At 42.3% G+C, this 23,699-nt stretch overlaps 1 protein-coding gene across 5 annotated transcripts in view; it reads left to right on the top strand.

The window, feature by feature from the left end:
• Nucleotides 1-5,354: 5,354 nt before the first annotated feature.
• The window catches only part of fmr1 (FMRP translational regulator 1), an 86,098-nt gene continuing 67,753 nt past the window's right edge, over nt 5,355-23,699 (top strand). For 2 of the 5 annotated variants that reach the window (XM_041196070.1, XM_041196073.1), the window contains exons 1-4: nt 5,415-5,486; nt 9,286-9,343; nt 16,973-17,025; nt 18,971-19,064. In XM_041196070.1, the coding sequence (XP_041052004.1) occupies nt 5,470-5,486; nt 9,286-9,343; nt 16,973-17,025; nt 18,971-19,064 (222 nt within the window). In that variant the 5' untranslated portion in view covers nt 5,415-5,469. Of the gene's footprint in view, nt 5,487-9,285; nt 9,344-16,972; nt 17,026-18,970; nt 19,065-23,699 lie in introns of all 5 variants that reach the window. The other 3 variants (XM_041196075.1, XM_041196072.1, XM_041196071.1) reach the window with 3 other exon arrangements.

Genomic DNA, 23,699 nt, shown 5'->3' with positions numbered 1-23,699 from the left:
GGTGATTTCATTGAAATGTATAAAATTCTTACGGGGCCCGACAAGATGGATGCAGGAAGAATGTTTGCCCTGGTTGGGAGGTCTGCAACCAGGGGGCGTATTCTCTGAATAAGAGATAGGCCATTTAGGACTAAGGTGAGGAGAAATTTCTTCACTCAGAGGGTGGTGAATCATTGGAATTCGCTACTCAGTCATTCAGTACGTTCAAAGCAGAGGTTGGTAGATTCCTAGATGCCAATGACATCAAGGGATACGGGGATTGCGCAGAAAGATGGCGTTGAGTTAGATCAGTTATGATCTAGTTAAATGGCACAGCAGGCTTGAGGGGCTGAATGGCCTACTCCTGCTCCTATGTTCCTAACCATTTTATGCCACTAACCTTCATAAAGTTTTCTTCTCTCCTGACTCATCTCCACCATACTGCACACCTGCCATCACTGTGTCTAAAGATTGAGGGTTCCTTCAGACTAGCCACCTCCTTCAAAGCAGAGCAAGACCGGCAACAGGATATAAACAGCTGGGAGTTTCGGAGCAGACCATTTTGAGGAAAGAAAATCACAGGCAAGAAAGTAGGTGATTGGTTGGTGAGTGTTCTTTTTTCTTTTTCTCTTTCTAAACTCAGTATTCATTTAAACTAGGAGCTGGGAAGTTAAAGATTTCAATTGGGCTAAGTATAACAGTAAGTGAGCTAATAATAAGAGTAGTAGCACAGAGCATGTCTAAAGGAATTCATTAGGATTAATAAATTAAACAAGGTACTAACTTTTTTTAATTCATGGGACGGGGCTGTCACTGGCTGGGCCAGCCTATCCCTAATTGCTCTTGAGAACTGAGTGGCTTGCTAGGCCATTTAAGAGCAAACCACATTGCTGTGGGTCTGGGGCAGGCCAGTAAATTTTCTTCCAGGTGGATTTTTACAATGGTTTCATGGACAATTCCAGATTTTTTATTGAATTCAAATTTCACCAGATGCTGTCGTGATTTGAACCCCAGTCCGCAGAGCATTACTGGGGTCTCTGGATTACTAGTCCAGTGACAATACCACTACACCACCACCTCCACCAAACTAAATTCTAAAAGAGGGAATAGAGATTTTTAGATCATGCATGGGCAGCTGAGACCTGCTGTTTGCAATTCCTGAATCACATGGGAACTTTAGGACATTTCAAGTGCTTTGGGTACCACGTGGTGGGAAGTATCTCCAGTTGCTTGAGTTCAGGATTTCCGAGCTTGAGGGGCAGCTGAAGTCACTGCGGAGCATCATGGAGGATAAGAACTTTCTGGATGGTATGTTCCAGGAGGTGGTCAGTAAAAATTCAGGATAGTAGATGGGTGGACATTTGAGAGTAAGAAGATACAGGAAGTGCAGGAGTCTTCAAGGTGTGTACCATCTCAAACTGATACTTAGCATTGGAGACTTCTGAGAGCGATGACACCTTGAAGGAATGTGGTCCAGACCATTGTGATATATACTGGTTCGTTTGCTGAGATAATATGTTGCATATGTCACAGGTGCTTTAAAGGCATTTCCACAAGGTCCCACAATTGATGTCCAGCCAATCAGTTTTTGGTCGTGCATTGATTGACATATCCTTTTATGCCAGGAAACAGCAAAATTTCCTGGTCACCTTCAAGTCGTTCCATGGATTCTTCTACGCCCTGAAAGGGCAGAGGTAGGCTTGGTAGAACGCCTGATCCAAAACATGAACCCAATGTTACCCATGAGCAATATATTTGTTTATGAGTGAGGATATTTTACCTCAGGAGTGAGTAATTCAATTTAGAAATAACCCAGCAGCAAAGCCTTTCGACTTAAAAATGAAAAGTTTAGTTTATTTCACACTTTTGCTCTGGGAGTTACTCAAGAAAAGATAAAGTTACTGACACATACACAAACAACGATTAGTTACAAATGAAGATAAAACAATACTTATAAACACAAATTAAGTTTAGTCCATATTCAGTGCAGGCCTGATATGTTTTGAAGTCGAGATGTTGCATTGTGTGGCGAAGGTCTTGAGTTGTTTCTGCAGCTGCGATGGAATCTGCTGTTAAATAGCCAGAGAGCACTTGAACAGTTTAGTAGATGGAATCAGGTTTACAGAGAGGAGAGAGGTTCCTTTCTTCTGGTTTGGCAGGTATGGCACTTTCAAATTGCCGTGGCGGTTTCTAGATATTTTTCTCTATCTCTGCCTGGGTTGAAGCTTCTTCCAATTGGTTCAAGTGGGATCTGTGTGTTGTGGCCAGCTTCCTGCCCTTTTCAGTGCTTTTTGCAGGTAAGCGAAATGGCCACCATCATCATGTGACATGTACAAGCATGCCGAGCCACTTCCCATTTCAGGCAAATGGTAATTCCATTACAATTATTCAAAGTTTCCTTACTACCTGCAGTGAACAAAAGGGCCAAGGTTGTTCACACCTTACAGCGGCTTATCAGTTAGTGTCTTTGTGTTTGGAAGAAAAGCCATCAGGTCTAAACCAAATTGAACCATCCTTCTTGACGACAGTAGTAATGGAACTGCAGCAGTCCATGTTTTTTTTAAATGCGTTCATGGTATGTGGACATCGCTGGCTAGGCCAGCATTTACTGCCCATTCCTAATTGCCCTTGAGAAGGTGTTGGTAAGCTGCCTTCTTGAACCGCTGCAGTCCCTGTGGTATAGGTACGCCCACAGTGCTGCCAGGGAAGGAGTTCCAGGGTTTTGACCCAGTGAAAGTGAAGGAACGGCGATATATTTCCAAGACAGCATGGTGAGTGACTTTGAGGATTAACTTCCAAGTGGTGGTCTTCCCTTGTCTGCTGTCCTTGTCCTTCTAGATGGTAGTGGTCATGGGTTTGGAAGGTGCTGTCTAAGGAACATTGGTGAGTTCTTGCAGTGCATCTTGCAGATGATACACACTGCTGCTACCAGGCGTCAGCGGTGGAGAGAGTGAATGTTTAAGGATGGGGTACCAATCAAGCAGGCTGCTTTGTCCTGAATAGTGTCCAGCTTATTGAGTGTTGTTGAAGCTGCACTCATCAAGGCAAGTGGACAGTATTTCATCACTCTCCTAACTTGTGCATTGTAAATGATGGACAAGCTTTGGGGAGTCAGGAGATGACTTACTCACTGCAGAATTCTTAGCCTCTGACCTGCTCTTGTCATCACAGTATTGAATTGGCTAGTCCAGTTCAGTTTCTGGTCAATGGTAACCCCCAGGATGTTGATAGTGAGGGATTCAGTGATGATAATACCATTGAACGTCAAGGGGAGATGGTTAGATGCTCTCTTGTTAGGGATGGTCATTGCTTGGCACTTGTGTGGTGCGAATGTTACTTACCACTTGTCAGCCCAAGCCTGGATATTGTCATTTCGATATGGACTGCTTCAGTATCTGACAAGTCGCGAATAGTGCTGAACATTGTGCAATCATCAGCGAAGAACCTGAATTCTGACCTTATGATGAAAGGAAATTCATTGATGAAGCAGCTAAAGATGGTTGGGCCGAGGACACTGCCCTAAGAAACTCCTGCAGTTATGTCCTGGAGCTGAGATGACTGACCTCCAACAACACAACCATCTTCCTTTGTGCTAAGTATGACTCCAACCAGTGGAGAGTTTTCCCCGATTCCCATTGACTCCAGTTTTACTAGGGCTCCTTGATGCCACACTAGGTCAAATGCGGCCTTGATGTCAAGGGCAGTCACTCTCATCCCACCTTGGGAGGTCAGCTGTTTTGTCTATGTTTGAACCAAGGCTGATATATTAACTCTGTTTCTCGCTCTGCAGATGCTGCCTACCTGCTGAGTATTCCCAGCACTTTCTGTTCTTATTTCAAATATCCAGCACTGGCATTATTTTACTTTCATTATAGGAGATTTGACAAAAGTGTTTAAAATCATGAGGGATTTTCATGGACTGGCTAAGGGAACCTGTTTCCAATGGTAGAAGAGTCAGTAACCAAAGAGCAAATGATTGGCACAAGAAACAGGAGATTTTTTTTTTTTTACACAGCGAATTGTTAAGATTTGGAATATGCTGCCTGAAAGGGCGGTGGAAGCAGATTCACCAATAACATTCAAAAGGGATAAATACTTGAAGGGGAAATTTTGCAGGGATTATGGGGAAAGAGCGGATGGGGCGGGAGGTGGGGGTGGAGGCAGCTGGACCAATTGGAGAGCTTGAAAGAGCCAGAATGGGCTCGATGGGCAGAATAGCCTACTTCTGTGTAATATCATTCCGTTTTTCCGAGTTAAAAACAACCCCAATGTTAATACAAAACGCAAAGTACAGCAGATGCTGGAAATCTGAAATTAAAAACAGAAAAATGCTGGAAAGACTCAGGAGGTCTTACAGCATCTGTGGAGAGAGAGAGAAACAGAGTTAACAGAGCTCTGGAGAAGTCACTGGGGCTCGAAATGTTAACTCTGTTTCTCCCTCCACGGATGCTGTCAGGCCCAATGTCAATGCGCTGCTCATACACCAGCTTGTGTTACCCTGTCTTGCACCATGTTACTCCTGGCCCCGTGTCAGCTTGGATGCATCAGCAGTAACAAACCTCGCGGAAAAGTAGATGCAGAGTTCCAGATAAATCCTGGTTTTGCTTCCAGTCCCCTGCCGCCTCTCCATCCTGGCTGGGGTAAATAATGAAGCGCCGGCCAGTCAGTCACAGTGTAGGCTGCGCCAGGCTCCGGGCAGAGAAGTAGGCCCCATCCCCCGTCACCATGACAATCTCCCCTTCCTCGACCCAAACAACCGCTTACGGTACCTCAGCTCGGTAGCTCCGCCCTCAAACCGCGCACTGATTGGCCGGATGCCAGGGAGCGATTGGCTTACCCCAACGTCAATCACCCGCCCAGGGCCCAGCCCTCTCCTTACGTACCGATTGGCGGAATGCCAGGTAACGATTGGCTCCTCTCGACGTCAATCAACCATCCAGCGCCCCGCCCTCTCCTTACGCACCGATGGGCGAAAGGCCAGAAAAACGATCGGCTTCTCCCAACGTCAATCAACCCTCTGGAGCCCCGCCTCCGCTCTCGCCCCGCCCTCTCCCCAACATCTCGAACGCGCGACGGGGAGATTACTTTCAACGCACGCAGCATTTGCTATTAAAAGACTCGGATGCGTTGTAATCATTTTTTTTTTACATTCACAATTTTCGAGGAGGCGGGGGGGGAAAAGAAATATTTTTAAAAATTAGATTTTAAAAAGTCGTCTGACGTTGGTGTCGCAGGCGGGGAATCTGCGCGTGCGCTCCCTGTCGCGCGTCTACCCCGTCCCTTTCCTTGTCCCAGCGGGATTGGTTCCTCAGCCTGACACGAGGGAGGGAGGGAGGGGGGGCGGAGGAGAGCGAAGGGGAGTGAGGCGTGCGCGCGCGGCCAAGGAGCGCGCACTCTGCGGGGCGCGCCCCCCCTCGCCTGGCCTGCCGTCCCAGAGTGCATCGCGGCAAGCCAAGATGGAGGATTTAATGGTGGAGGTGCGCGGCTCTAATGGAGCCTTTTACAAGGTAGTGGGAGCGGCGGCGACGGCGGCGGCTTTTAATCATCCTCCCCTTTCTCTTTCCCCGCGCCCCCCCCGTCTCAAACCCCCCACCCGCCGCTCACATTTCACACCCTCTCGCACAGCGGTCAGGAGGTTCAGTATGAGAATTATCGTGTACTCTACATACTCTGTTAGGTTATTCCTTCTCTGATGGTTTTTTACCTCAGGAGTCCCCAGGATTTGCTTTGATTTGGGGGTGGGCGGGTCTCTCCTCCTCCTACTCCTCTTCCTCCTCCTCCTCGGTTGTAGACCAAGCTGCTTCTTGTTATTGTCTGACTACAATGGCGAGGGGGAGGCCCCTGAATCCAGTCTAGAGATGTGTGTGTGTTTTATTTCTTGTGTGAGCCTGCAGCTTCAGGCTTGGCCGTAAGAGGGAAAAAAAGAAGCCCCCCCCCCCCCCCCCCCCCCCTTATTCCCTTTCGTGTTGACACTTTGTTTTGTGTGTGTGTATGTCTGGGGGAATGCTCAGCTACAAATAGGTGTTTCGTGTTGCTCCCGTGGATTGTTTTTTTTTTGTTTTAGGTGAGGTGTTTTGTGTTTGGGTGAACGTGTGGGCGTATTTATCTATGAAACGAGCTGAGGTTTTTGGACTATCCCAAAGTCACAGTTTCGTGTTTGATAACAGTTGTGAAATCTTCGCTCTCCCCTAAAGATTGGCGTTCAAATCACATCATCCGCTTCCTAATTTAACCGCCAACACGTTTTAACGTTTTCTAATTTTAAAATTCGAATGATTTATACCATCCAAAACGATGCCGGAGTAACGTGGAGTGCCCCTCATTTATTGTGATATGTGAATATGTCGCTAAAAGGTGTTGGATTCTCTTTCCAGCTTTTTCTGTCAAGGGGTAATTGATTACTTTACAGTTAATTGATCTTTTCCTCTAATTGTTCAATTCCTAACACATTGCCTAAAAATATTTAAAAAGACATATTTAACTTTACCATGTGGTGTAGTAGTCAGGGGGTTGGGGAACAGCTTTTGGTCCCTAAATGTTGATGCCCGTTAAGTGCTTGATCCGTATTATATAGGTATAAGACATAAAATGCTCAAAATACTCCAAGTCAGGCATCATCTGTGAAGAGAGGAACAAAGTTAATGTTTAATGACTTTTAGGTGTTCTGCTTTTGGCAACATATTTGGCAATGCTGGCAAACGACAAAACATAGGAAATTACAGCTGTAGGGAACTATGTTCCCAGCTGTAAACCAATCAGTGTTCAGTGGATCATCAAAAAGTTTTGATTCATCATTTCTAAACTCTTGAGTTCAAGCGGCTTGCTATGACAATATAAACTGGATCTTCAATGTAGTTTTGACTAGTGCTACATTGTTGGAGGTGTTTGGTTTTTGGTGAAGATACTAAATTATGGCCCGTTTTCCTGATCACATCGACGTAAACCTTTCGATGCATTGTTTGAAGAACAGGGAATTCAGGTACTTTGATCAGTATTCAATTCTCAACCAATGCAAACAAGGCAGGTTTACTTGTCATTTGTCTGTGGGACCTTGCTATGTGTAAATTGGCAGCTGCGCTTGGCTGGAAAAGAGTAGTTAATCTTCAAAAGTAATTCCTTGATTGTGAAATGCTTCAAAACGTCCTGAGAATGAGTGGCCTTGTTAAAGAAGTTCCCTTTATCTTTAAAAATATTGTGTGGAACTGCTTGCGTGCTTAATCTTTTTATAAGTTGGAATTAACATAAAACCAACATTGTTAACACCAAAAACAATGAAGTAAGCTTTACAGTTAGGCACAGTGTAGTATGCTAATAATAGTGGGCAGGCAGTACAACTGTGCTGTGGATGATCAATTCTGCACCTGAATGGAGAGATGTGGGAGTACAGGGTTATTCAGATTTTTTTTATTTAAAATAAAAAGCAGCCATGAGTTAACATAATATCAGAATGCTCACAGCTAAGAATTGGGTCCTTAGTTGGAATTTTGATACACCATAAGAAATTGGAACAAGAGTAGATCTTATGATCCCTTGCGCCTGCCCTGTCATTCAATATTACCACAGCTGATCTGCCTCATTGCATTTTCTGGCGTGCTCCCCTTGAGAGACAAAAATTCTGTCTATCTCAGCCTTAAATATATTCAGTGATGGAGTGTCCACAAATCTATAACCCTCTGGGGTAGAGAATTCCAAAGATTCACAGCGCTTTGAGTGAAGACATGTCTCCTAATCTCAGTCCTGAAAGATTGACCCCATATCCTGGGACTGTGCCTCCATGTTCTAGATTTCCCAGCCGGGGGCCAACCTCTGTGTCTACCCTGTCAAGCGCCTTCAGAGTCTTGTGTGTTTCAATGAGATCACCTCATTTTTCTAAACTGCATGGAGTAAAGGCCCAATTTACTCAGCCTCTCATTATAGGACAACGTTCTCATCCCAGGAACCAATCTAGTAAACTTTAGCTGTACCGCCTCCAATGCAAGTATATCCTTAATTATTGAGACCAAAACTGCACAGCTATTCTGTGTGACCTCACCAGAACCCTGTACAATTGTAGCAAGACTTCCTTATTCTTGTATTCCAGTCTCCTTGCAATAAAGACCAATGTGGCATTTGCCTTCCTAATTGCCTTAGTACCTGCATGCCAACTTTGTTTCTTTGACAAACGTACCCAAGTCTATCTGAGCTTCAGCATTTAAAAGTTTCAAGTCTTTTCAAAAATAATTTGCTTCTTTGACCTTACTATTGAAGTGAATAACCTCCCATTTCCCCACATTATATTCCACCTGCCACTTTGTTGCCCATTCATTTAGCATATCTTTGCAGTCTCATTGTGTCTTTATTACATCTTGCATTCTCATCTAGCTTTGTATTGTCAGTAAATTTAGATATATTACTCTGTCTCTTCGTCTAAGGCATTAATATAAACTGTAAATAGCACACCATTAGTCACAGCTTGCCAATTGAAAATGCCCCATTTGTCCCTACTCTACTTTCTATCCATTCACTAATCCTTTATCCATGCTAATAGTTACCCTCAATTCATAAGCCCTTATCTTCTGTATTAGTCTTTTGTGTTGGACCTTATCAAATGCCTTTTGGAAATCCAAATACACTACATCTAAAGTTTCCCCTTTATCTACTCTAATAAACGTGACAAACACAATTTCCCTTTTGTAAAACCATGTTGACTTTGACTAAGATTTTCTAATATTGTTAAGACCTCCTAATAATCCAGCATTTTCCTGATAGCTGATGTCAGGCTAACTCTAATTCCCTATTTTCTCTCTCCCTCCTTTCTTGAATAGATGGGCTGAATTCCTTCTTGTTTGTAATTGTCTTGCAAACTTGTACTGATCGTTCTCTATACTGTATTTCAGTTTAGATATTGTTTGGTTTGTGCTGAAAAATCAAATGAGAATGTAAGAAAGAGGAGCAGGCGGAGGTCACTTGGGCCAACAAGCCCTTTGATAAGATCATGGCTGATGTACCTCAACTCCATCTTTCCAAACTATCCCCTTTCCACACTAGCTCCATATCCCTTAGTACCCAAAAATCTGTCAAGCTCTGCCTTGAATATACTCTGCCTGAGAATTCACAACCTTCTGGGACAGAGAATTCCAGAGGTTCACAAGGCTTTAGGTGAAGATTCTCTTCATCTCAGTCCTAAATTGCTGACAACTTGTTCTGACGCAGTGACCCCTCTCGGCTCCCCAGCCAGGGAAAACATATTCCCAGTGTCTACCCTTTCAAATCCTTTTAAGAATTCATATGTTTCAATTAGATCACCTTTATTCTTCTAAATTCTAGGGAATATAGGCCTAGCCGACTCAATCTCTCCTCTATGGACAATCCTCTCACCCCAGGGGTAAGTCTCATGAACCTTTGTTGCATTCCCTCCAGGGCAAGTCTATCCTTCCTTGGGTAAGGAGACCAGAACTCTATATAGTGCTTCAAGTATGGTCTCACTAAAGCCCTATATAATTGCAATAGACTTAATTACCCTTTTACTATGACCCTTTCGTAATAAAGGCTAACATAGCATTTGCCTTCTGAATTGATTGCTGTACCTGAATGCTAACTTCCTGTGATTTGTATACAGGTCCCTCTGAACACTAACATTTACAATCTCTCACCATTTTTTTTTTAAGTGCTGTTTTTTTTCATTTTCCTTACCAAAGGGAATAATTTCACAGTTCCATCTGCCATGTTCTTGCCACTCACTCAACCTGTTTATCTCTTCACAGCCTCCTTGCCTCTTTGTCTCTTTTCTTTCCCACCAAACTATGCATTGTTGCAAAGTTGGATACATTACACTCTAACCCCTCATCTAAGTCACTGATATAGATTATAAGTAGTTGAGGTCCAAACACTGATCCTTGCGGCACTCCATCGTTACAGCCTGTCAGCATGAAAATGACCTGTTGGTTCCTAACAAAACTTCAGTCTATGCTAATACATTGCCCCCCAACACCATGAGCCCTAATTTTGTATTGCAAACTCCTGTGTAGCATCTTAAAAATCAAAATGCACCATTTCCATTGATTCTCCCATATCCACTCTGCTAGTTACAATCTCAAATACAGTGGAACAGATTTGCCCAGCATTATTGCCCTTTCATAAATAGGTGTTGACTTTGCCCGATCTCATTATGATTTTCTAAGTGCCCTGTTACCATGCCCCTAATAACAGATCCTTGCATTTTCCCTGTTTCTGCTGTCAGTCTAACTGGCTAATCATTTCCCACTTTCTCTCACCCACCCGTCTTGAATAGTGGTGTGGTGTGGAAGAAAAGATATACAAATAACAAACATTTGGTAATAATAACGTGCATGTGACTGGGTCTGATGCATGGTGGATGTGCGCCGTCGCTAGTTCCATACACCCAAACACTGAGTAGCTTGTTTTACAATTTATTTCCAACAATCATATTACCACATATGCTAAGCAAATTTATACTAATTAAAGAACAGTTACTTGTATTCAAAAAGTTCTTTAATGTAATAGAATCACCCAAGGTGCTTCACAGGAACATTATAAAGCTAAATTTGACACCGAGCCACATGAGATGTTATGTCAGATGACTGAGTGCTTGCTCAAAAAGGTGGGTTTTGAGGAGCGTCTTAAGGAAGGAAGGAAAGGGAGATAGCGTGGCAGAGAGATTTAGAGAAGGAATTCCAGAACTTAGGACCTTGGCAGCTGAAAGCACATCCACCAATGCTGGTGCACTTATCAGGGTTGTCCCAGAGGCATGGATTAGAGGAGCACGGATATCTCAGAAGGTTGGAGGAGATTACAGATCTTATTAAAATTTAATATCGAGGCATTACTTGACCGGGAGCCATCATAGGTCAGTGAAAAGAGGGATGATAACTGAATGGGACTCTGTGCGTTAGGACATGGGCAGCGGAGTTTTGGATCACCTCAAAATGAAGGGTAGAATGTGGGAGGCCAACCATGCATTGGAATAATCAGACCTACAGATAACAAAAGCATGGGTGAGTCTTTCAGCAGTAGATGAGTTGAGGAAGGGACTAAGGTGGAAATAGGGGGTTTTGGCTATGACATGAAAATGTGGTCAAAAGCTCATTTTGGGGCCAGGTGTGACACCAAAGATGCAAACAGGTTGATTCAACCTCAGACAGTCATCAGAAAGAAAGGTGGAGTAAGCAACTAGGGAACAGAGTTTGTGGCAAAGGCCAAAGGCAGTGGCTTTGTTTTTTCCAATAATTAGTTGGAAAAAAATTTAGCCATTCGGTACTGTATGGCAGATAAGCTGTCTGACCATTTAGAGACAGTGGAATGGTTGAGAGAGCTGACAATGAAGTAGAGCTGGATATTGTCAATGCGCATACGAAAACTAACTTTTTAGATGATGTTGCTGGGGGGCAACATGCAGATGAGAAATAGGAGGTGGTCCAAGTATAGATCCTTGGGAAAATCAGAGATAACAGTGCAGGCGCAAGAAGAGAAGCCAATGGAGGTGATTCTTCGGCAAAAGTTAGATAGATAAGAATGAAGCCAGGTGAGATCAATGCCACCCAACTGGCTGATGGTGATGTGACATCATGGTTATAGTCAGATAGGATGTCATTTGTGACTTCAATAAGACCCTTTGGCAGGGGCAGAAACCTGATTGGAAGGATTCACATATGGAACTCTGGGAAAGATGGGAGTAGATTTGGGAGGCAATAATAGATTTGAAAGAGAAAGAGGCTGTATGTGAGGAAAGAGAACCGTTAAATGTAACAGCTTAAGTAAGATTGGAAAAATTGGAGCAGGAGGAAGCCATTCAGTCTTTTGAGCTTGCTCTGCCATTCAATTTCACTGGATGATCTTCTCGCTCAACTCCAGCTTCCTGCACTATCCCCATATCCCTTCGTACCCAAAAGTCCATCGATCTCTTTCTTGAATATACTCAACTGAGAATCCACAACCCTCTAGGGTAGAGAATTCCAGTGATTCACCACCCATCAAATGAAGAAATTTCTCCTCATCTCAGTCCTAAATAGCCAACTCCTTATTCTGAGTCCATGATCCCTAGTTCTGGATTCTCCAGCCAGGGGAAGCATCCTCTCAGTATCTGCCCTATCAAGTTCCTTATGAATTTTAAGTGACAATAAGGTCACCTCTCATTCTTCTAAATTCAAGGGAGTATAGTCCCTGTCTACTCAATTTCTCCTCCATAGGACAATCCCCTCGTCCAAGGGATTGGTCTAGTGAACCTTTATTGCACACGGTCTAAGGCACGTCTATCCTTCCTGTGGTAAGGAGACGAAAACTGTATACAGTATCCCAGTAATGGCCTCACCAAAGACCTAGCTAATTGCAGTAAGTCTTCAATTTTATATTCAAATCTCTTTGCAATAAAGGTTAACATATCATTTGCTTTCCTAATTGCTTGCTGTATCTGCATTTTAACTTTGTAATTCATCTAAAAGGACACCCATATCCCTTTGACTACCAATATATCAGGCCTCTCAATATTTAAAAAAAATTCTGCTTTTCTATTTTTCATTCGAAAGTGGATACCTTGACTACCCCCTATGTTATATTCCATGTGCCGCATCCTTCTTCACTTACTTAACCAATTTCCCTTCATAGCCTCTTTATATCCTCCTCACAGCTATACTTTCCATCTAGCTGTGTATTGTCAGCAAACCTGTCTACATTGCATTCAATCCCTTTATTTAATTCATTGATATAGATTGTAAATAGCTGAGAACCTACTAACACTTGTGGTACCCTGCTAGTTACAGCCTGCCAACTTGAAAATAACCTGTTTATTCTTCTGTTTTATGTCTGTTAACCAGTCTTTAATATGTTGTACTCTCAATTCCATGAACCCTAATTTTGTATAATTAGCATGGGAGTCAGGAAGAGAAGATTGGTGAACACTAGTTTAATGGGAATAGAGTTGAGGCAGCAGTAGCTGAGTCTCATGCACAAGATGAACATGGAAGGGGCATGAGGGGAGATTGAAAACTGCAGAGCATTGCAAGTTCAGGGCTAGGACATGTGAGGGGCTGGGAGGCGGTGGTGGTGGGAACCATTGAGGGAGTTTTGCCCAATGAGCTAGGGGAAGGGAGGGAAGTGGCAGAGGCAGCTGATCGGATTATCACAGTATTCGTGACAAATCCATGAGCTCCTTGCACATGTTAGAGGTGAGGGTGGAGAAGATGGGAGAAGGGTTTAAGAAGCTGGTTTGCAGTAGCGAAAAGTAGCTGAGGGTTATTTTGCATTCAAGGATAATCCTGGAATGGTGAGCGATTTTGACAGTTGACAGAAAGATCCAGTAATGTTTTGTGGACCAACCAGAGCTGGCAGTGAAGGGCTAAGCCAATTGTCCACCATATCCATTTGTCTGTCTTCCTTGGGCTTAAAGGCATGGAGATGTGGGCTATACTGGCAGAATGGCTAGGGTGAGAGAGTAATAATGATTTAAATGGGAATTAGGGCATCAATGTTGAGGGAGTGTGGTTGAGCAAATCAGTAACTGCAGAAATGCTTTGAATGCAGAGTCAAAGGTTAGACAGTTGGGGCTGTGATAGTGCAGTTGCAAATTAATTGGGAGAGAGGTCTGTTCCCCCGCCCCCTCTCCAGGACAGATATGGAGGGAATTATTGTTGGGAGGGGGGAAAGGGAATGTGAGTGGAAAACAATGCAAATAAGTGATCAGAGATGGCTTTATCTAGGAGAAGAGTGAGGCCACGTGAGCCGGCAAGGTCAATGTGAATGTGGGTTAGGGAGTTTACATGGAGGGAGAGATTAAGGGAGGATAAGATAAGTGAACTCAGAGGAGAGAGAGCCTGATGAATTGAGATAATACATTCTTAGAGGAAATATCTCTGCTTGAGCTGAAACACATGTGTGGATACCCTTAATAGACCTCAAAATGCTCCAACCAGTAGCCTAATGTTATAAAGCTTAGTGCCCTTTCCAGAAACAATCCAAGCACGGAGTTTTCAGTCCAAGTAAACAGATTATGAAAACGTTGAGCATATTCCATTGCACTGTACTGGGACATAGTAATAACACAAAGTGCATTCTCTGCTCCTCTTGGTATAGATAATATGATGGTCTTGTCATATTGTTTTGTATATGGTGGCAGATGTTTTTCTGAAGACCAAATTAGCAGGTGGTAATGAGCTTGTTAAATACAGTACTGTTAAAACGAGATGATGAACCATACTGATCCTTTATAATACAAGTTTCAAAACTGATCACTGTAATCATATTGTTGAGTCAGCCTGTATAGTTTGCACATTTGATCCTGCTACAGTACTTTAAACCAATTTTGCAAACCCTTCTGCCATCTTTGTCTTACTGCAATCATTGGAATGTATATTTGCTTTGCAACTTGACAATCAACAAAATTGGTTTGTTCAGTGCAATCTTAGTTAGCTCTAGTGAGAAGTGCATCTTGGTCCAAGGTTGGAATACTGTGTCCTTGATTGAGTTTTATCAGTACATCATTATAAGTATCTGTTTTTTTGCCAACGTATCAATTTTTACACGATTGTTCTGTCCCTTTTTCCCCCTCAGTTTCATAAAATCAGCTGTAAAGTCGAGTTTTTTGAGAATTATCTTACATCCAAACTTGACGGATAGTTGCAGCTTCAAATTTTCCTCTACAGTGGTAATTTTCTTTGTGAACCATGTCTCGTGTTATATTTTCTGTCAGTGTTTTTTTGACCAAATCTAATCTACTGAAAAATTGTTTTAAAATCCTCTTTAAAAATTTAGACAGATGGGCACACCTACTTAATCTTATGTTTTGAATGAAATGGTGCTCGTACTGTGTCAAATAATTTTTGCCATATATCTTGAAGTTTTGTTTGTGCTATTCAAATCAGAGGCTGAGGTGGATACAATTTTTGGAAACCATTGCAGCCATGTTATCTTAGGCCTACATTTACTTAGAATGTCATAAATTCTGCCCTTGTTCATGATTATTTGGATCAGAGCTCCAGCACACACAAAGTGGTTGGAAGCAAATGGTTCCCAAGAACCCCTTAACCTTCCTGTTCTACACCACTCCACAACTGCTACCCAACCCCCTCTTATTTAAACTGGGTACTCTTCTAATACAGATAGGTAGCATCAATTTTAGACAAGATAGATGTTGTGGTCAGAGTACATAGTGATTATGCATATGACAGAATGGCAAGGTTAGAGCTGATGCATGAAAGAAAGCTGGTGAAACCTGTTGTATCATGGGCTCAAAAGTGTAAAAGGCATGCAGTGGGTATGGGATATCAGGGAACAATAGGAGCATGGATAGAAAAATTCTTGAGGCACCTTGGTGTTGTTTGAGAGTAGATTGATTGATTGAGCAGTACTTGGCCAATGAGATTTGTCCTGTTTTTTTGTGGACAGTACATACTTGAGCAGCTTTCCATTTTGTCAAGTAGATGCCAGTGTTGTAGCTGTGCTGGAATATCTTGGCTAGGGATGCGGCTAGTTCTGGACCGGAAGTCATCAGTGCTACTGCTGGAATGTTGCCAGGGCTCATAGCCTTTGCTTGTATCCAGTGCCTTCAGCCGTTTCTCAATATCACGTGGAGTGAATCAAATTGGCTGAAAGACTAGTTTCTGGCAGGGACCTCAGGAGGAGGTTGAGATGGATCATCCACTCAGCACTGCTGACTGAAGATAGTTGCAGGTGCTTCAGTCTTGTCTTTGATGTATTGGGCTCCCCATCATTGAAGATGACAATGCTCATGGAGCCAGTTTCTCTGGTCAGTTATTTAACTGTTCACTCACCATTCACATCTGATCTGATTCGTTGGTTATGGGATTACTTAGCTCTGTCTATAGCATGCTACTTCACTGGTATGATGTAGTCCTGTGTTGTAGCTTCACCAGGTTGGCATGCCATTTTGAAGCACCCCTGGTGCTGCTCCTGGCATTTTCTTCTATACTCTTCAAACCAGGGTTGATCCCTCGGTTTGATGGTAATGACAGAGTGAGGGCTATGCCAGGCCATGAGGTTACATATTATATTGGGATATTATTCTTCTGCTGATGGACAACAGTGGCCCATGGATGCCCAGTGTCACACAGCATGATAGAAGGTAGAGGGTATCCTCAGTGTAAAGAAAAGACTTTGTATCTGCCAGTTCTTTGCAGTGGTCACGCTTACCTATATGGTCTTGGACAGATGCATCTGCAACAGGTTGGTGAGGATGAGATCAAGTAGTGTTGGTTCACCACTTTACTCAGGCCCAGTCTGGTAGCTCTGTCCTTCAGAATTCGATCAGAATTATCCACATCTGGAGAACATTCTATGCCCTTGCTACCTTCAGTGCTTCTTCCAAGTGCTGTTCTTCATTGAGGTTACTGATTCATCAGCTGAGGGAGGGCAGTGGATGCTAATCAGCAGGAGGCATTCTTGCCCTTGTTTGACCTGATATGAGTTCATGGGCCCTGAGTCAATGTTGAGGACTCCTAGGGCCACTCCCTCCCTCCTGTATGTCACTATGCTGCCACATCTTTTGAATATACCCTGCTAGTGGATAGGACATACTTAGGAAGGTGATGGAGAAGTCTGGGATGTTGGCTCAAAAATGTGATTCTGCGAGTGTCTGTCAGGCTGTTGCTTGACTCGTCTATGAGATAAATCTCCCTAGTTGGGGCACAAATCCCTAGAAGTTTGTGAGGAAGACTTTGTGTTGATGGGCAGGGTGCACCTCCGTTGTATCTGATGCCGAGGTGAATGCTCCCTGCTCTGTCTGGCTTTCTTGTTTTTTTTTTAAAACCAGAATCCATATTATTTGTACTATTGTACAAATCTTCATTCTGACTTTCCTTCATACGATCAATGTTGCATTTCATTTGCAATAACCTTTCAAATCACACAATGCCGAGTTGGTACTTGTTTAACTAACATGATTTAAAACATATGTAGCAGTCATGGTTATCACTGCCAAGATGTGCATTTTCCACAGACTGCATTTATTTTATCACACTTTTTATGTCTTTTTTATTCCTTACAGGCATTTGTAAAGGATGTGCATGACGAGGCTTTGACTGTTGCTTTTGAGAACAAGTAAGTCGTTGTCTTGCATGGTATTTCCTTTGTAACATTACTGCCTCTTGTTAGTTTTTGAAGAGAATGTAAAAGGTTTTAATTGAGAGTAGAAATGAAAGCTGCATGATTTCCTTAATTTTATTTTTTATTCCAAGCACTTGTAATTTTCTGAATAAAAGTGTCTTTGTTTTTCTCTGGACTTTTGAACAATTCTTGAGTATCTTGTCCAAATATTAATTTTCAACTATCCTTTCACAATGCTTATCGGCAGCATTTGAAGCTTAGCCAAGTCTAACCCAATTCTTATCTGATGTCCACACACACTTGAGCTTCCAGCGATTGCAATGAGGAGCTTTGCCAGTTTTTCTCTACACTGATCTATGGATGACAAGGCCGCTTGCAATAACTCTAATCCTACTCTGCTCAAATCAGCTAACTCGAGAGAATTCCATGCTGTATTCCCATGTCCCAGCTGGATAAATCTGCTGGGGAGTTTTGTGGAAAGTTTTATGAGTGAACTTGCTTTTATATAAGCTTGAAGGAGTATTCATGACGTGGCCAAGCAGGTTGATTCTCAACATGTAAATCCTTCCAATATGACTACAGCAGGCAGTAGGAGTGGGAGAGTCTCCTGGTCAGCCGAACCGTGTGGTAGCTGCAGCACAATGGCCTCCCCGTGTTAAAAGACTCCAAGTGCAGATTCTTCCCACTGGCTTCGAGGGACAATCAAAAAAGAAGCAGAAGATCTAAAGGAATTGAGTTCCTTTATTTGCCTGTAGATTATTTGGGTGATAGCATCTGACCGACTTCCAGCCACTTAAGACAGTCTAAGCTGGCTGTAGCGTTTTGAATTCCTGACAACTTGCTGCCAGAACAATTATTTTTGAAATTTTTCTTAAAAGATTATGCTCCCAATATAAGTCACTGGCTTACTGTTATCACTGTGAAATGATATGTGTTCTCTCACTGTATGTTTTTTTTTAATTAGTTGAAGAATTTAACTAACTGCTCCTTTTTAAAGTTAATAAAATTGCTTCTCTTTCCCATGGTAAGATGAGATGGTAGGATGATCAGAACTGACCTAACATGGAATGGCCGAGATGCAGGGCATGAATTGTGTTACAGACCACTAGATAGGATGCATCATGAATGGTTTTTATTTGGCCTTGGGATGTGGGAGATACTGATAATGCAGTAGTTGATATTCATCCCTAGTTGTAAGTCAACAACGTCATGTGAAGCTGGAATCATCAAGGCTAGATCAGGTGAGGTGGCAGTGGGCGGATCCTTCAATGAAGGACATTATGATAACCTGGTGACTGCTAATTTGTGGCCTAGAATTACTGAATTAAATTGCTCAACTTGCCTTGGTAGGAATACAGGCTCTCAAACTCTGGCTCGCAAGTCTATTGCCATTGGGCTAGTCATCCTTTGTTGACACTGCTACTCCCGCTGTTTTTAATTTGCGGTCTCCCTATGGCATGAGTTATGTCCAGGAAGGCAAAGGGTGGGGTGCTCCAGGGATGCCTTTATTATTATGGCAGTGTGCTGGGTCCTGGTTGGAAATCATGTTGAGGTGATGGGTCTACGTGCAAGAAAGGTGACAGCAGGAAGGCAGCTGTAGGAGTGGCAGAGGTGGAATTGCAATGGTGAATCAGAATCCTCCAAGAAGAGAGAAACCAGTGCAAGACAGCAGTTGGGCATTGGAAAATGTGAACAACCCTTCTCCATGCAGCCAGCACCAGCTACTGTCATGGGTGAGTTTTGATTGGATGTAGCATTCAAAGAAATTGTTTTAGCAAAAGACAAGATTAGATATTTTACAGGAGCAACAGTAAGCTGCCAAATCATTTCAAACAAGTAGCAGGGCTAAAAATTTGGCTTTTGCTATCAGCTGGTTTGTTTTTGTTTTTGTTACCCCCGTTTTATTTTCTGAATCAGCTCATTTAAATTCTGGTTTCAGCTGGCAACCTGAGCGACAGATTCCTTTCCATGATGTTCGATTTCCACCACCGGCAGACTATCACAAAGACATTAACGAAGGTGATGACGTTGAGGTATGTAAATATCCATGAGGGGATTGTGTTCTGGAGTCTTGCAGTTTCTCCAAGTTATTGAAGGGTTCACCCATAAAGTTAACGTAATAGGTTTGAGTACTTGACGTTTGAAGTTAGCTCGGATGTATCGTAAATACCCAAGTGATGGAATCTCATGTAAAAGCTGACCCCTGACTTTTGGCCAAAAAATCCTTAATTTTTCAAATACCTAGATTCAACATTCATTATAACAGTTCTGGCAAACGCTGACTGCCCCTGCACCAAGGCTTAGGGCTGGGGGCCGTCAGCGTGACATTTTCCAAAAGCACAGCCCCTCCCTTTTCTTTCCTTCCCCAATCGTCATGCAGCATTGAGACTCCAGGCCCAGCCATTCCCAACGCATTCTCTCCCAGACTTTTGGTGCGGGGGGCGGGGGAGACACGGACTGGGACTGGGAAAGGGTCCCTGAAGCGGGAGCACAGCCTGATGAAACTGTATTAGCAGTGGGCTTGAGCTCAGTGTCTCTGGGATTTTGGTGGAAGCACCATGTTGACGGGTCATTACATTTGCCTAACACCCGATGAGCACAGTAAAAGTGGAACCGACTGCCATATTCCCTGAAAGACTAGGAGTGCCATTCCCGGTTCAAAGTTCATGGGACTGGAAAAAGAGTCTACAGGGTGATAGGGTTAATTATCTCGTACATGAAGGACAGATTAAGTCCTGACACCATGTCTGGAAGCAAAGGTAAGTTCCACTGTTTAGGACTGTTCATAAACGTACTCAAATGATGAGAGTGCTGATCAAGTGTACATCTCAGTGATGGCTTTCCCCATTACCTTTTAGTTGAAAGTAAACACCCCCAAACTTGTGCCTAAAAAAAGGATCTCAGAAATTTGACTTTTACAAGAGTATATACAATAATGTAATGTAAATCTTTTGAAAAACTATTTGCTAGGATTGTGACGCAACCTTAATTTTCAGTATTCTGATCTGCACATTTGGAGTGCAAAAAATAAAAATAATTAAGTCAGAGAAAATCCCATTTTCAAGCTCAGTCTTTATGATGGGTGTTTTAGAACTAAAATGATCCTTCCTGTTGTTGAAATAACTTCAATTTAATGTTCTACATTATAACAGTGACTGCATTGTGCTGTAAACTGCTTTGGGGATCCCGAGGTTGTAAAAGTCACTATAGAAATGCATGTCTGCCTTTGCTTCCTTTAAATACCTCCAGTTGAAGAGCCTGTAGTGACATGGGCACGATAAACCGAATAGCCCCATTATGTGCTGAAATTTCCATGATCCCATGTTATTTGCTGTGATGTTCCGCGCAAAATACAGATTAAATAGAACATTCTAAAATGCTTAGCCTGAAATGTGTGCCTAAAAGTGGGATTTCCTCTTAGTGAATCATTTTTTTTGGCTGTGAGTCTGCAGGCCAGAATACTGAAAATTATTGTAATCTTACTTTCCTGCCCTCTTTCTCTGTTCTTTTCTTTAGTTTTTAATATATATCCAGTTTTGTTATAATACAGCCTCTGCTTCTTGAGGTAAATAAAGCTGATCAAATTTTAATGTTGTTCCCCCCCCCCAGCCATGTGTGGGATAAAAATGTTCTTTCCTGTACAGGCCCCTAATTGTAACTACCACAGTAGGACAGGGTATTAAAGAAGAGAGAATGGGAGCTTGCCAGAAAGGTACAGCAATAGTCATGGGGGATTTTAAAAATGAAATGGGCAAAGGTAGTGTAGATGAGAAGTTTGTTTTCAGGATAGTTTCTTAACAGTATGTTGTGGAGCCAACCAGAGAGCAGGTATTGAGCAATGAGATAGGATTCATTGTTGAATGAATGAAGGCACCCTAGGCAGCAGCGATTATAATATGATTGAATTTTACTTTCATTTTGAGGGAGAAACGAGGGCATCCATAACTAGTATTTAAACTTAAATAAGTGCAGTTATGAGGACATGAAAGCAGAGCTAGCCAAAGTGAACTGGCAAATGAGGTTAAGGGATATGTCAATAGAAGCTCAATGGCAGACATTTAAAGGGATATTTCAGAATACACAGAATACGTGCATTCTAGTGAGAAAGTAAAATTCCAAGGGGAGGGCCCACCATCCATGGTTAACTTAAAAAGTAAAAAACAGTATAAAACTTAAAGAAAAAGCATATAATTACACAAAGAAGGATGGCAAGTCAGAAAATTGGAAAGAATATAAAGAACAACAAGGAATGACAAAAAGATGAATAAGGAAGGAAAGATTAGAGTATGAGAAAAAGCTAGCTAGTAATATAAAGACGGATAGAAAGACTTTCTGTAGATGTTTAAATTAAAGAGTTAACAAAGTTGATTCTAGAGAGAGTGCTTCTGGGGCATTGATAATGGAAACTAGGGAGATGGTGCACAAATTAAACAAGTATTTTGCTTCGGCCTTCACTATAGAGGACACAAGTAAGCTCCCAGAAATAGCTGTAAATCAGGAAATGGAAGTGGGGAGAAACTCAGGAAAATTACAATCACTAGAGAAGTGGCATTGAGCAAATTGTTGGGGCTGCAGACTGATAAATCCCCAGGTCTGGACGGGCTTCACCCTAAGGCCTTGAAAGAAGTGGCTAGTGAGATAGTTGATGCACAGGTTTTAATTTTCCAAAATTAACTAGATTCAGGGAAGGTTCCATTAGATTGGAAAATAGCAAATATAATTCCTTTATTCAAAAAGGGAGAGAGACAGAAAGTAGGAGACTGTAGGCCAGTTAGCCTAACATCTGTCATAGTGAAAATGTTAGAAGCTATTATTAAAGATGTTATAGCAGGGCACTTAGAAAAATTCAAGGCAATCAGGCAGAGTCAACATGGTTTTGTAAAAGAGAAATCATGTTTAACCAATTTATTGGAGTTCTTTGATGGAGTCACATGCTGTGGATAAAAGGGAACCGGTGGATGTGCTATACTTAGATTTTCAGAAGGCATTTAATAAAGTACCACATCAAAGAGCATTGCAGAAAATAAAAGCTCATGGCATAGAGGGTAACATATTAGCATGGATAGAAGATTGGCTAGCTAACAGGAAGCAGAGAGTTGGCTTAAATGGGTCTTTTTGTAGTTGGCAGGATGTGACGAATGATGTGACACAGCGATCAGTGCTGGGGCCTCAGCTTTTTACAATTTATATAAATGGCTTGGATGAAGAGACCGAAGGAATGGTGGCTAAATTTGCTGACGACAAAGATCAGTGGGAAAGTAAATTGTGAAGAGGACATGAGGCTACAAAGTGATATAGATAGGTTAAGTGAGTAGGCAAAAGATCTGGCAAATGGAGTATAATGTGGGCGAATGTGAAATCATTCATTTTGGCAGGAAGAATAAAAAAGAAGTTTATTATCTAAATGGTGAGAAATTGCAGAGCTCTGCGATTCAGAGGGATCTGGTTGTCCTCGTGCATGAATCACAAAGGGCTAGTGTGCAGGTACAGCAGGTAATTAGGAAAGCTAATAGAGTGTTATTTATTGTGAGGGGAATTGATGACAAAAGTAGGGAGGTCATGCTTCAGTTGTACAGGGCATTGGTGAGATCACATCTGGAATATTGCATACCGTACTGGTCTCCTTATTTAAAGAAAGATATAAATGTGTTAGTAGCAGTTCAGAGAAGGTTACTAAACAAATACCAGGAATGAGCAGGTTGTCTTATGAGGAAAAGTTGGACAGGTTAGGCTTGTACCCAATGGAATTTAGAAGAGTAAGAGGCGACTTAATTGAAACCTTTAAGATCCTGAGGGGTCTTGACAGGGTGGAATTGGAGAAGATGTTTCTTTTTGTAGGAGAATCTAGAACTAGGGGTCACTGTTTTAAAAAGGGACCTATCATTTAAGACAGAGATGAGGAGAAATTTTTTCTCTGAGGGTTGAGTGTCTTTGGAACGCTTCCTCAAAAGGCGATGGAAGCAAAGTCTTTGAATATTTTTAAGGCAGAGCTAGATAGATTCTTCATTAACAAGGGGGTGAAAGATTGTCGGCCATAGACAGGAATGTGGGGTCGAGGTGACATTCAGATCAGCCATGATCTTATTGAATGGCGGAGCAGGATCGAGGGGGCAGAGTGGCCTACTCCTCCTAATTTGTATGTTCGCATGTATGTTAGTTAATCCAGAATCCAAATTTTGATGCTAATTTGCCAACCAATCAGTATTTCACAATTTGCCACCTCAAAGCTTTTCATAATCTTGGAAAAATGGATGGATTCCACTGGATATTATGTTCCAGTAGAATGAGCTCCAATTTTTCAATCTTTTCTTCATAACTATAATTTCTCATCCTGGTTTAGTTCTAATGAAGCGCCCAGAACTGTATTGGAACACTCCTAACTTTTGCATGACATTTGGGCTCCAGGGATCACGAAAATGTTTTTATCATTCAAAGGCAGTAATTTCTGGCCTTGGACCAGTTTCAACTATTCGTAGAACAATTCTTTATTCGGATGTTATTCACATCCCAGAAATGGGCAGTTAGAGTTAGGAGGGGGGTGGAAGTTAGAGAGCTCAGAGGTTGGTGGGGGGGAGGTTCTATGAAATAGCCTATTAAAATCAGATAGAGATTTAGAGGCAAACTGGGATGGAGGAGAAATATGACAGGAGGGCAGAAACAAAGTGTTT

The sequence above is a fragment of the Carcharodon carcharias genome, chromosome 9 (assembly GCF_017639515.1).
Source record: "Carcharodon carcharias isolate sCarCar2 chromosome 9, sCarCar2.pri, whole genome shotgun sequence".
NCBI classification, from domain to species: Eukaryota; Metazoa; Chordata; class Chondrichthyes; order Lamniformes; family Lamnidae; genus Carcharodon; species Carcharodon carcharias.
Note: the sequence above shows the minus strand (reverse complement) of the source record. Positions and strands in the feature narration are given on the sequence as shown.